The sequence below is a fragment of the Erithacus rubecula genome (assembly GCF_903797595.1).
Source record: "Erithacus rubecula genome assembly, chromosome: Z".
NCBI classification, from domain to species: domain Eukaryota; kingdom Metazoa; phylum Chordata; class Aves; order Passeriformes; family Muscicapidae; genus Erithacus; species Erithacus rubecula.
This window is the reverse complement of record NC_136661.1, coordinates 19,171,048-19,184,991: the sequence shown is the minus strand read 5'-3', so window position 1 is coordinate 19,184,991 and position 13,944 is coordinate 19,171,048. Positions and strand designations below refer to the sequence as shown.

Sequence of the window (13,944 nt, the reverse complement as noted above, 5' to 3'; positions counted from 1 at the left end):
GTTTCTTCTTTCTTCTTTCTTTCAGATTTGCATTAGTACAGAAAAGAGTTAAAGTAGAAAGAAGACTTAAATCATGTCTGTGACATACTTGAGTCAGTTGCAGCACAATTTTAGACTGGCTTTATAGGGCTTATGCAGAAGGTGTTTGTGTTTGTTATGAGTACTTTGGATCCACACAGTTTTTGTGGTTAGAGGGTCTGAGGTCCTGCTAATACTTTCCTTGCTTGAAGAAAGTATTTAAATAAATGCTTTTCTTAGTTAAAACCTGAGGTCCCAATGAGTTTCGGTAGTGCAGCTCTTTGTGTGCATGTGAGAAAAAATACACACCTCACAAAGACAGCATCTGCTGGCATAAGTATATGTAGACATCACTGTCCCATCTAAAAGAAAAAGTCTTAACTTTGTTAGGAAATACATTATATCACTTTGAAAAACTATTGAACTGTATCTTCATGTGTAGGATTTGTTAGTGGATTTCCACAAACTGCATTTCAACAGATAATGAACAAGTTCAGGTATTTTCAGGAAAAAAACACTGGGAAAGAGGGCACCTATTTCTGGATTTTAATATGAAGCTGTTGTATGAAGATCAGAACTCACAATTTTTTTTCTCTATTCTATGCTGTACATAACCTGAGTATTAGAAGACTGAAGAATACCTAATGCAGGTTTAATGCTATTTTTTCCCCACTATTACTGCATGGGTCATGTTTCCTTTGGAATTTAGAGACCCTGCTTCTGTGCAGATGTAGGGTCCTAGTCTGCAAAAAGATTAATCTGGAGAGTTGGACTGATTGCACATATCATGTTTGGGTCTTCCAAATGCAGACAGTAGGTAACTCCATTAGGTACTTGAGAGTATTAGGAAAGTAGTGCTGTTGGAAACAGAAGTGTCTGATTGTGAAAACATGGGGCACAAAAGTGGCATCTAGTAGTTCTGAGAAGTCTGTGTTGAATAGAATTTGTGGTAGTACAAACAAAGAATGATGCATTTTGTGATCTTTTTGACTTGGTGACTGAACTTCCGAAGAAATGTCATGAGAAGAAGTTTCTTTACTCTGAGGGCTCCTGATAAATCTGTATCAAAGTTATGTGGTGAAACCAGAATTTCTTTGATAGTTTTAAGTTGCTTCCAATTATTTTTCCATGTTAAATATCTGAATGAGACATCTGTCAGTCTTCATGTGGCAGAGTCTCTTGGTTGGGAGTGTGAACTGGAACATAGGAAACTAGTTCAAAGTTCTTTCTCAAATATCCCAGGTAAGTGTCCTTGTTTGAGTTTGGAATCAATTTTATTTTTGACTTTGACCACAAATTTCATCATGAAACTAAAGAATCTCTTCTGTTTTACTGAAATTGGTATGCTGCTCTGTATGTGTGAGTTTTCTCATTTTTAAGAATAACTTTTGAAAAATCTTCCCACAAGGATGGAGAATTCTGATTAGTATCATGTGTTTAAATGTTCAGTGCTGCCCCTTCAAATCTGTTGTGTGGAAGCCCTTATTTAAGGATTAGTAGTATTCATGAAATGCAGTTATTTGATATGGAGAATTACAAGTTGGATAGTCTTTTGGTTGATAATTAAGCTGTCCTTGTAGTATGCTTTGGTAACATGTGATTTGTCATTCAGTAGAGGACAAATCAAGGATAAAATAGCAATTTAATGACAAATTAGAAGCAGGGCTATTGCTTATATTTTCTTTCTAAGTGTTCTTGGATCAAAATGTAACAGATACAAAATAACCATGTTTTATTCTTTCAGAAATTAGCTTTGATTATAGTAACACTTGGTAAAATCACTGTATCACTGAGAAGAGTAAATTTTCTGAAGACTAGGGTCCCAGTGATTCCTGTTAAGGCTGTAGTTATTACTTTCCTTGTCTCAGTTTAGCATTCATTCCATCCAGGATACATTAGGTACAGGAGAAATAACTGTCTGAGAAGAAGAAATACAGAGTCAGCTGAAAAGTAAACTTGGAGCATGGATAATTTTCTTACTGCCAGCTGTTATGCTGCTGCTTGCTTAATTGAAACATAGGAACTTTCATACAGGTATAAACAAGTATTCCTATAATCTGTGCCAGATAGTCACTAGGATGAGCTGCCTCATAAAAAGATACAAAACTTTCTGAATCCCTGGGAAAGGTGCATATGGAGTCACTGACTCTGAGCTTCCCAGTATACTTCCAGATTAGTTTGTCCTACAGCTCTGACTTTTACCCCTCTCTATTTTAGAATTTATATATCCTTTTTATTTTGATGCTTATTTCTTAAAATTTCCGGTTTTTTTTCTAAACCAGCAGTTCATTTCCGATTAGTTCTCTAGGTAAGTTTTATTTTATTTATAAACAAGAAATATTCTCCTTTAATTTCCTTTTTTTCTAATTTTTTTTTTAATTTTAAATTCCTTATTTATGTAATAGGTGGGATCAGGTGTTCATTTAATCTTCTGTACCATTTTTTTCTTTTTGCCAACATCATATTGCTGTTCTTCGGAATATGTCCTCATCTTCAGAACAGGTGAGATGGTTTGCTTAAAGGTTATTAGAGTAACATAAAATATAGGCATCCTGTTTTCAATCCTAGAACATGTGGCATATGGTCAAAACTTCTTTATCTTTTCCCTGAGTCACTCTGTATTGGTTGATACTATTTTGTTGCAGGCTACTTCCCAAAGTCAGGTTAAGGAGATCAAAAACCTGTATTTTATGTTATAATTTTGATTTAGAATCTTCTCTAAGATTCTTGTAGATAGAAGGTACATGGGGAAAGTCACTGTTAAAGTTTTCTTTACTTGAAGTTTGACCAAGTCTTCATTACACAGGATTATGGTAAGAGAATGAGAGAGTGGTTTCTTACTAGTTTTTCAAAGTTCTAAGATATGTGTATGCCACAGCATTTCATTGGAATGCATACTCCATTCTAAGACCTGTGAAATCTAATGATTCTTCTTCTGACAGTGGCAGAATCTAAGTACATTATATCTTCTACTCAATATATTAAAAAGCCTCATTACCCAAAAGGGTGCTCCAGGTATGTGTATATCAGCCAATATTTGGAAGACTTCCATGATGTCGTAAAGCAGTTCTACTCAAGGCAGTTCTTAAAGGGATTATCTGACATGAGGGATTAGAGGGACAACTTGTAGGCTTCACACTCTCACGTAACTTTAAACCCTTGGCATGGATAGTAGATGAACTTCCTCAAAATAAAACCTAAATCAAGGTCATAAATTTATAATCCTAGGTTTCAACCTTTCGAAACACTTGACTGATGAAATTGTTCAATTCAACAAACCAGATCTGTGTTAATTACAAAGCTTCCTCCAGCCAGAGTACTAATCATGTTGTGTGTGTCAGCACAGACAGACAGGCAGCTGGGACAGTCACAAACTCATGTCTGGAATCCAAAGGGTAAATTTATTTCCATTACTTTGCTGATGGAGTATTGCTGAAGTGGCATGAGCGCAGAGGAAAACAAGTGGAGACGAGAGCCAGTAAATCATCACAGACCTGCTGTTCACATGGGCTTATCAAGAGTTATTTCCAGCTGTAAGGGAGCTTTGCAATCCTCCTTGCCAATGTTTTGCTTTTTAACCCTTTCTTCCCAGACCTGTACTGCAGTTTTAAGATAGATCTTTGTTTTTGAGCTGTAGATACCTGCTCTATTTTGGTGCTGAATCATGTGGAGGCTTCAGGGCAGGCTGCTTGAAAAATGTCCTATACCCACTCTAGCTACAAACTGGCAAACTGACAGTTTGCTTATGTATTCATTTGCTTTTGTATTTGTGGCTGGCTGGTGTTCTGGTAGTGGAGCAGAGATGAAAAGTAGGTGAGGCAAATGAGACTTGTTGAATGTTTATCTTGGATTTGATCTCCCAAAGCTCTGGAAAAGAGCGGTTCCTCAGTGCTGGTCAGTGATCATTCTGTTTACTAAATAAGGTGCAAATACTTTCTATCTCAAAAAGTTGTGCTAATTTTTATTGCATGCAATATGTACCAGTAAAGAAAGAAGTAAGGAATAAGGAAATACATCTGGCATCTAGTGAGTGTATATTTCTGTCCTATTGCTCCTAGCCATTTACTCTTCTATTCTCCACACAGAAGCAAATGAACTAAAGGAGGTTAGGAGAATCTGTTGTCATTTGAGCCGTAGGAGGTAAAAGAAGATTAGCTTGAGAAAAATAAAGATTTAGTCAAATATCTTTGTGCCTTTAAATTTGCAGTTATCTATTTCCTTTATGCTCTAAGTTATTCCTTCCCCCATTTGCTCCTTCTTTCCTCTCACCTTTTTCCTCTTCCTTTTCCCCTTGTTTTTTTCCCTTCTTCTGTTTTCACCCATGTTTTCCCCTCCTTTCTTCCCCTTCACCATTCTAGTACTATAAAAACTTCCAAAAGGAGAAAGGGAAGGTAGGACTCTAGTTTTTAACTTTTCTCAGTGCTTTTTAAAAAGCTTTTTGCATCCTATCCTACCCTAGAGCTACTTCCTCTCTGAAATTCTGATTGGTCTCTGTTATCCTAACAAATTTCAATCTTCTAGGTTTCATTCCTGCTTCTGAAAGACAAGAGAACTCATTTCCACCAAGTTGATTTAGTGAAAATCAGAAGCAGGACTTTATTGTATAGTAATTAGAAGAGATGAGGAGAAAAGTCTCTTCAAATCACGAGGGTAATTTGAGTGACAGCAACAGTTACCACAGCTGGTAACAAGTGGTTAATGCTGCTGTGGTAGGTATGGCCTGAGTTGCACGGTGATGTTTAGATTTGGTGTATGTTGGTGGAACAATCATTGCTAAGCTCTGTTACTTTTGTGGACCTGTAGTTTTTGTTGCATTTTTGTTGTGACTTTATGTTCTATTAATGTATGTTTTTCTGAATTTGAGTGTTGTCTTGTGATTAAAACATTTCAAATGTTCTCCAACATATAGAACATCAAAACATTTCTGTCTTCAAATTTTTTTTTTACCATTTTATTTGTCAAATTTCAAAGACAAAGCTAAAATAATAAAAAAAATAAAAGAAGGAAATTTTTTTCTAAAAAAACTAGACTCATAGAAACATTAAGATTGGAGAAGACCTCTAAGATCAAATCCAACCTTTGATTGGACACCACCTTGTCAACTAAACCATAATACTAAGTTCCATATCCAGTAATTTCCTGAACAGTTTCAGGGATGGTGGCTTGACCACCTCCCTTTAGCAACCAATTCCAGTTCTAAACCATCCTTTCTATGAAATTCTTCCTGGTGTCCAACCTGAACCTCCTATGGCTCAATAAAACCTACCCTGGTGCAGTGATTAGTAATAATGAACTTCTTTGTCTGGTGAGCTTTCATTCTGTCTCGTTGGATGTACTGGTGGGCTTTTTTTTTGTTTTAGGAGTTTTTTCTTTTCTTTTTTTTTTTTTTTTTTTGTTTGTTTTGTTTTGTTTTTGGGGTTTTTTTTGTTTTTTTTTTAATGAGTTAGTAGGCTGAGAAGTATAGGTACATATTTAAGTACCAGTTCTTAGCAAATCTGTACTGTTTTTTTCAGAACATAATAAGTTGACAGTATTTTCAAAGTTTCTAGCTGAAAATGTTTTCAGATTATCAACTTTAAGCACATTGTAGTCCAGGTTCAATTTCATAGATAATTAATTTTGATATTTTAAATCTAAATCTTGTTCTTCAAAGCTCTTATATTGTAACATGTTTTTAGTTTATTTTTTTATGCTTGTCTCTATCTTAAAGTCAAAAGGAGGCCTTCCTAAAATTTGCCTTCTTTGCCCCATATAATTTTTTATAGCACAACACACAGGATTGTTGGACAATTTAAAAAGAGATTTGTAATTTTAAACGAGCCTCTCATGCATTTCCTCTCCTTTTTCAGATCTGGGTTTTCTTTGGTGGGTTTTGTTGTTGGTGTTGTTGTTGCTTGATCATTAATATTGGTGACTGCCTAGACTGCTGAAATTACAGTTCTTTAATAGTCATGTGATGTAAATGTCTTGCATAGTAATGTCACAATCCTGGTTGAAATTCTGGATAGATGTCAGTGAAAGCTGGTACAGGATTCTGCCTATGTGTTGGACTGCATGCTGTGGATGTAATTGAAGCAATGTAGAAATTTTATGTATAGTTATTCTGCTTGAGCCTGTGTATTCATAAATAATGTATTTAAACACTTGTTTGGATCAGAGAAGTTTACCTCCCAGATATGAGACTGAAAGCCCCCAAATTGTACTCTAATGAAGTTAGATGTTTGTACTTTGAAAACTTTAACTAAAACATAAATTTCAGCTTCTGCAGTTTCCTGGTGTTACTCAGTGGAGCTTTGAACAAGTTAAGACATGGAAATAACTTCAAAGAGAAATATTTTCCAAGAAACTAATAGCTGGGTATTCCATTATTCTTCAACTACTTCTGAATTAACATTTTTCATATATGTGACAACTTTTAGAGTAGCTTATTGATGCAGTTACTCCTTTCAGTGTACTTTGTGGTGCGTATGTTGCATTCAATAATAGTGATTTTGTATAATATGATATACATTACAAACTGTAATGTATATTACAGCTATAATTTGATATATATTACAAACATATTCAGTTAAAATGCAGTTCCACTGTTCAAGCTCATTTATTTCTTTCTTCACAATAACCTGGAAGTGTTATTGAAGAAAGTGGTTTAAATTCTGGCCTGAGGCAGAATGTGTTATCACCAGTACACCAGGTATTGTGTAAATCAGAATGCCAGTTACACAATCAGAGCTGTGTAAATGCCAATGGGTATGAACTGCACCAAACACTTGTTACTGCTTGTGTGGCTGATTGTGCTCACCTGCTGATTGCTGAGAGAACAAGGATCTCTAGGAAAATGGTGTAATTTAAGGAAATGTAAATGATGTTCCTAGAAAATAGCATTCTGCTTCCTCCTCCCTTAGGATGGAGATTGCTAACTGTGACATATGTCTGCATGTGTCTGTACAACATTGAAGAGTGTCCCTGAATATCAGTTAATTAGCATTTAGTGCAGCTAATGCCGTATTATCTGCCATTCTTACAGGAATTCCTTATAAACAGCTGACTGTAGGCGTCCCCAAGGAGATATTTGAGAATGAAAAGAGAGTGGCTCTGTCACCAGCTGGAGTTCAAGCCTTGATTAAGCAAGGCTTCAATGTTGTGGTGGAATCTGGTGCTGGAGAAGCTTCCAAATTTTCTGACGACCATTACAGAGAAGTTGGAGCAAAGATCCAGGGGACCAAGGAAGTCCTGGCTTCTGATTTGATTGTGAAAGTAATTGCTTTATTAGTATATTTCCGATTACATTGCTTTTGGAGAAATGTGTAGGTATTTTTTTTCTGATAATCTGTGGAAAGATCAGTAAATAAGGTTTTTTAAATTGGTGGTTTCTATTTTGTGTTTTAATTCAAGTTTTGTATTTTTTTAAAATAGCTCAGGTGTGCACCTGCACTAAAAAAAATAGTAAATGACAGTGTTGAAAAAATGTGGGTAATTTCTTAGGAAGTTTTTAACTACCTAAGAATTATGTTTTGTAGAGTGAGGTAGACTAGTTCTGGTATCTAATCAGATGAGATCCCTGCTCTAGGAAATTTTTTATCCAAAATTGGTAATGTATAACTCTAGTTACTCTTTTAATAGAGTGGTTTGGGATTTTGAAAAGATGATTCTGTAACTTTTCTGAGTTCCCCAGTAAAAGTGTGTTTAAAAATCTGAGAAAACAGCTAAAAGCAATCTTACTTGAGAGGTCTTAGGTTGTGCAGTCTTAAAGGAAAAAAGAAGAAAAAGACCTTTACCATATTGAGGCTTCCTTCAGTTGCTCTATTGAAAATTATCCCATCAGCATTGAAAATAGGATTTGTGTGAGTGCTTTGTGAACAACCCTTTTATGTAGGCTTTTCTTTGGAGAAAAATAAAAAACTCAGAAGTGAGTATAGATGAAGATCAGTGTCTGCTGCACATCTGACATAAAATGCGTTGGAGTCATGCACTGCAACCTGGTTAGTGTTTCTTACTCTGTAGAGCTTAATTGTCATATCTGTTGAGTAATCATTTTGCTTAAAAATGGTGGGTTTGAGGGTGGCTGTTATAAAAAGCAAGTGACTGCTAGTCAGAAGTCGTCAGATTTTTCTGAAGGTGTGTGCTGACAATTTTTACTGTCACTAATCCACCTACAGCCAGTTCCATGATGGGGACTATAGCTGAGAAGTGTAGTTACTCAGTTCAGTTGTGTAAATAGCTTTTGATATACTTTGCTCCTTCCATACTTTTTGATGGGAATGGACGGATTGCAGCCTGGGAGAAAGGAAGTAGAATGTGTTCTGATTTCTTTTGTCTGATTAACTTAGGAACTTCTGTGTTTTTTCAGGTGAGAGCACCTATGTATAACTCATCTCTAGGTGTACATGAGGCAGATCTTTTCAAGACAGCAGCAACCCTGATTAGCTTTATCTACCCAGCACAAAATCCAGATCTCCTGAAAAAACTCGCAGAAAAAAAAACTACTGTCTTGGCTATGGATCAGGTTCCACGGGTCACCATTGCTCAGGGATATGATGCACTTAGCTCCATGGCCAACATTGCTGGGTATGTTTTGTGTGTTTTTCTGCTTCAATAAGTATAGCTGGTTTAAAAATCATATGTTTTGATGTTAGGTATATCTGAAATGGTTCTACATCTCTATTTTCACGCAGAGCTGTTTCAAGCAGGGTGGTATTATTCTTATGGTTAGCTTAACAGCAGATCAAAACAATGCTTTTAAAATAAACAAAACTGAACACAATTCTTCTAATTCCTTGACTGTTTTGTCTAGTACCTTTTTGCTCTGAACTAGGTTATCTTGAACACAGATTGTCTGTCATGAGGATCTGGCATTGTTATGAGCTAACTAACCCAAACAACACTCAGTGTGAATGCAATTGCCCTGGCAGTTATGAAAAAAAGGTCAAATTTTGTCAGACCATCTCCATGTTTTGCAACTAGCATTTTAGGTATTGCAGTGAATGAAAATGTTGTTGCACAATGTTTCTTTTATTGGCTTATTTTAGGTTTTTCTTAGGGCTTTTATTTTTCAGACTTTTTACTTAGACTATGTCTGAGGCATAATAAATCATTGCAAAGGCAGCCAGACTTTAAGCACACAAACAGTATACATCCATCCACATGTTATCTTATTCCCCATGTTTTAATTCAGTGTAATTTTTCTAAAATACAGAAATTCATAATGTGTTTGAAGGTATAAAATATACAAGGTGTATTCCAAATTTGGGCTAATGCTACGGTATACAGAACTGTATATCTCTCTGCTAGAGAGAGGAACAAGAGTGGAATGTTTTACAACACTGTTTGTAAAAATGCAAGAAAATATGCTCTGTTGTTAAGAAAAGGCAAAATTACACATTAATCTTTACTTTCAGGTAGCTCTACTGGCGTTAATCTTGTGTTCAGCTACCCATTCTTGGATGGGGCAAATGAAGTAGCAAGGTTAAGCTATTTGCCCTAGGCCATTTAGCTCTGTGAATTTTGGCTCAGTGTACCTTTCTTGAATGTGCCTTTGCTGGCATGAGTGAGCCCACTGCAAAGTGACTCTGGGTTTTGCAGTTACTTGTTCATGCTCCCTTCCATAACAAGCCTCAGGTTACAGCCTTGGAAAATAGTTTTAAGGACCACAGACTTAACTTTCAGCAAGTTAGGAATTTATTTTTCAGGTAAAATTTTATTTGTAATAGTGAATAGCCATAGACATCCAGTATTCTGCAGTCCAAAAAATATGTCTGAAAAAACATTCTGTGATTAAAAAAAAAAGAAAGGCAAGAAATATGAACAAGCTTGTGTTCAATGGTAAGACTGATTTAATTAATGAAATTTTACTGGATATGAGAAAACACTGATATGTGTTCATCCTCGATTGACAGTTACAAGGCTGTGGTCCTGGCTGCAAATCAGTTTGGTCGATTTTTCACGGGTCAAATCACAGCTGCTGGTAAAGTTCCTCCAGCAAAGGTATGTGCAATTAAACACAAACTGTGGCAAAAGAATATGTGAATTTCTAAGCAGATGTAGCCTTGCTGAAACTGTGTTAAAAGACTTTTTCTGCCCTTGGGCTTTTCTAGAGACTTTAGAAATCACTATAATTATTCTCATACCCGTTTTTGTTAACGTGTATTCTGGTTTTGTTTTGGGAATAATAGAATAATTTGAGTTTCATTTAAGTTTGCTTAGTTTTAAGCACCAGATTAGCTATATGTGGTTGGATGTATTTTTTTCAAAATAGGGAAAGGTAAGGAAACAGTTAAGAAAATTCAGAGATATTGGTATTTCATTTCATTGAGGAGTGCAATGGAAAGGTTTCCTTGATTGGAATTACAGATGCATTAGATTGAAGAGAAAAGAAAGTAGAATTAGGGAAGGAAAAAAGAAAGATTGAGGAGAAAACCTCTGTTTACTTAGATAAACAATTAGCTAAAGAAGAGTTGGCTCTTAGATATGTGTAGTTAGGAGTTACAGTTTTTTAACTGTTCAATGTATGGGGGAACTCTGCCCAAGTAAATTTGGTTTTATCCGAAGGTATCTTGTTTAAACGACGAGTTGATGAGATTTATCATTCTAGGTGCTGATCATTGGAGGTGGGGTTGCTGGCCTGGCTTCTGCAGGAGCAGCAAAATCAATGGGTGCTGTGGTTCGTGGATTTGATACTAGGTAAGGGTGTGAAAATTGTAGTATTAATCTGAAATTACTTTAAGATTCAGTTGTTTGTGGCTGTATTACAGTGGATAATTTGTACTGCACTGAGTCATAATTTACTTCCTACCATTTTATGCCATCATTAGTTCATAATTTTTTATTATTTTAAAAATCTGTCTAAATCTTTTCCATTTTCATTTTAATTCCCTTCTTAAGCACTCTAGATACTTTTATCTTGAGATGCAAGAAAATTTCTGTTTAATTCTCTGCATATTCTCTGCATGTGACTGTTTACTGAACACTGAAATTTAGTCTCATTATTTAATGTGATGTCATATGATGCATAATAAATCAGAGAATATTAACAAGCCACAAGTCCAAACACCCATCCCCTGTCATTTTCCCTGTGAAAATAAGACTTACTAGTACTTCCCATCTCACAGTTTAAAGACAAGGTCACAGGTTCTGTGTTTATCTCTCATTTTAGGCACCTCATTGTGGGCTGGAGATTTACCAAGTCATGACAACAGAAATGCATGAGGACAGTTAATCAGCAAAGCCTCAGCTTTGAGGCTTCTCTTGGAGTAATGCTGTAGACTATTCAGGAAACCATAGGCTGCCTTCATTCTTTATTCATTATTTATGTCTGGAACCTAAATTTATCAATGCAATTATTTTTTGCAATGAATAGAGAAAGCTCAGGGCTTTCATAATAGTCTCCTTAATACTATAATAAGTTTTACATCACTTGTCTGAGGATTGCTACTAAAACCACTGATAAAGTAATGATGTATTTTTGAAGCAGTGATTTTTCTCTCACCTGCAATTTTCTTTTTCTAGAGCTGCAGCCCTGGAGCAGTTCAAGTCTCTTGGTGCTGAGCCTTTGGAAGTAGACTTAAAGGAATCTGGAGAGGGACAAGGTGGTTATGCTAAAGAAATGTCCAAAGAATTTATTGAAGCTGAAATGAAACTCTTTGCCAAACAGTGCCAAGATGTTGACATTATCATCACTACAGCACTTATTCCAGGTATGTTTTATGTTAAAAATGTTACTTTTCATTTTGCTAGGTAATTGTCATATTTTGCAGTTGTGTCTGAATGAAAACAGAAGGGTTAGTGAATCATGTCTGTGTGAGCATGCATCTTTACACTTCTGTGACAAAGGCCTGGTTTTAAAATGTGTCCAACTTTGTTTTCATAGACTATTCAATATGACTCAAATACCATCATGTTTCTCTTACTAAAAAAGGAGTGGATAGTAATAAAATAAGAATATATAATTCTCTCACCTGTCTGTTGCATCACTGCTACTTCTGGTATACAACTTGTGCACTGAAACAAGTCTGATTGAAATGGTGCTGTCCTTTTTAATTGAAACATAATGAAGTAGAGCTTAGATTTTAGTGCTTCATGTAGCACAATCTCTGTGTTTTAATAAATTACAATCTGGTTTGATTTTTTTTGTTATGATGGAATTGTAAGATTGGATGTTAAGACTGTTGGTGTGCTGACAGAATTTAGCTTATCTTTGGTAGACTACCATGCGTAACTTTCTGGTATACTTTTGGAGCAGGATGTCTAGCACCTCTTTTGTCTTTAAAACAAACCAAAAACTTTTATGGTGGGTTTTTTTTTTTAATCCTAGGTACTGAATACTTGAAAATTTTGCTTAGAAAATTAAAGGTTATGTGTAGAGCAAAGAGAAGTCATCTCCTCAGCTCAACAGATAGAAAAACGTATTTTGTGTTTAACTTGCTGTGCTTTGTTTTGTCAGGCAAAAAAGCTCCAATCTTGTTTAAGAAAGATATGATTGAATCAATGAAGGAGGGTTCAGTTGTTGTGGATTTAGCTGCAGAAGCAGGGGGAAATATTGAGACTACAAAGCCTGGAGAAATGTATGTTCATAAGGTGAGCATTTTAATCTGCAGTTCTGTCTCAGTTTCCCTGGACTTCCACGGTGTTTCATAAACTATGTTGAAAATGAGCAGCTGAATTTTCAAGAGTCTTTTAGCTGCTTTGGGCTGAAATAATCCTTTAGGTTTGCATTTGATCACTCTTTATATACATGCATTTGAATATTTTTAAAGAAACTAACATCTTTGTATAGTGTTAATTTGGTTGTTAATGGATATTACTGAATTCTTGCTACTTGACCTTTACCACACGTCTTGTGTTTGTCTCTTCTGAGTTGAAGATGGGATTTGATATCTATTTCTATGTCTAGAAAACACTGTGGTAGCAATAGGTTCTTTGACTTGCTTATCACTTCCCATGACTGGAGGTTAGCATTCCTGTCATAGGTAAAGCTAAGTAGGTTCAGACTCTTAGTGTTTACTTCAGTACAAAGTCTCTGGCTTACTCAGTACTATTTCAGTTTCAGGAGGGTGCTGGCTTTGCTTGTCTTTATCTTCAGCAACATGAGTGTGTCTCCCATAGAGTATCCAAAGCACTTGAAACTCAAAGTAGATGTAGCATAAATTGGTTCATTAAAGTAAGCAGTTTTAGTGTAGACTGAACTACTTTGATTTTACTCCAGTTGTCATTTGCTGAGTTGAGAACTTGTCTTTCTGCTTTTTGGATTTTATTTTTGGTATTTATGCGAAGTCTGCTAACAATTGCAGAAATCTGGGTGATGATATTTATTGTAGCAGATTTCTTAGGCTGTAATTTGGTAATGAGTAGGATTTAATGCCTTTATTTGGGAAGTCTGTAGGTCACTGCTGCCATGGTTATCATTGACATAAGCAGAATTCTGTTTATATATATATCAAAGAATCACACGTTGTATTTGTCTTTGTGGCTTTCTAGGGCTTTTAATGTCATTGCTTAAAACCTGAAACTAGAGAATGTAGAAGACAAGTAAGCAGATACTTGCATGAAGAGTTTTTTATATGGAACACTTTCAGTCAGAGCAGTATTACTCCTGGATTTAGTGTACTGGCTCTGTGCTATGGAAAATAGCAGCAATGCAGAACTATTAGGATTGTGCCAGAGCATTGCATTAGAGAAGCCAGAGTTCTGGAAGCATGCATGGATCTTAGCTGTAAGTTGTAGGAGCAGTGTTTTAACACAAGCCTGCTTTTGAACACCTAAGAGTGTATGTCAGCCTCAGCTTCCCATTCCTTCCTAAAGCCTGATATCTTTTAATTCTCATTAGTTCTTTAAGCAGTGAGGATATATTAGATTACATTTTTACGTACATATGAACTCAGATGTATTACTTGCACAGCTCTGAGGAAGCTCCCTTCACTCCACTGGCATACA

The 13,944-nt window shown here is 35.7% G+C and overlaps 1 protein-coding gene across 5 annotated transcripts in view; it reads left to right on the top strand.

Moving 5' to 3' along the window:
• The window catches only part of NNT (nicotinamide nucleotide transhydrogenase), a 41,148-nt gene that overhangs the window by 1,244 nt on the left and 25,960 nt on the right, over positions 1-13,944 (top strand). Inside the window, exons 1-8 of one of the 5 annotated variants that reach the window (XM_079330686.1) lie at positions 2,454-3,413; positions 4,540-4,668; positions 7,043-7,272; positions 8,366-8,583; positions 9,912-9,999; positions 10,607-10,695; positions 11,521-11,708; positions 12,455-12,588. In XM_079330686.1, coding sequence (XP_079186812.1) covers positions 4,638-4,668; positions 7,043-7,272; positions 8,366-8,583; positions 9,912-9,999; positions 10,607-10,695; positions 11,521-11,708; positions 12,455-12,588 — 978 coding nt within the window. In that variant the 5' untranslated portion in view covers positions 2,454-3,413; positions 4,540-4,637. Of the gene's footprint in view, positions 1-2,453; positions 3,414-4,539; positions 4,732-5,304; positions 5,324-7,042; positions 7,273-8,365; positions 8,584-9,911; positions 10,000-10,606; positions 10,696-11,520; positions 11,709-12,454; positions 12,589-13,944 lie in introns of those variants that run through there. The other 4 variants (XM_079330687.1, XM_079330688.1, XM_079330689.1 and 1 more) reach the window with 4 other exon arrangements.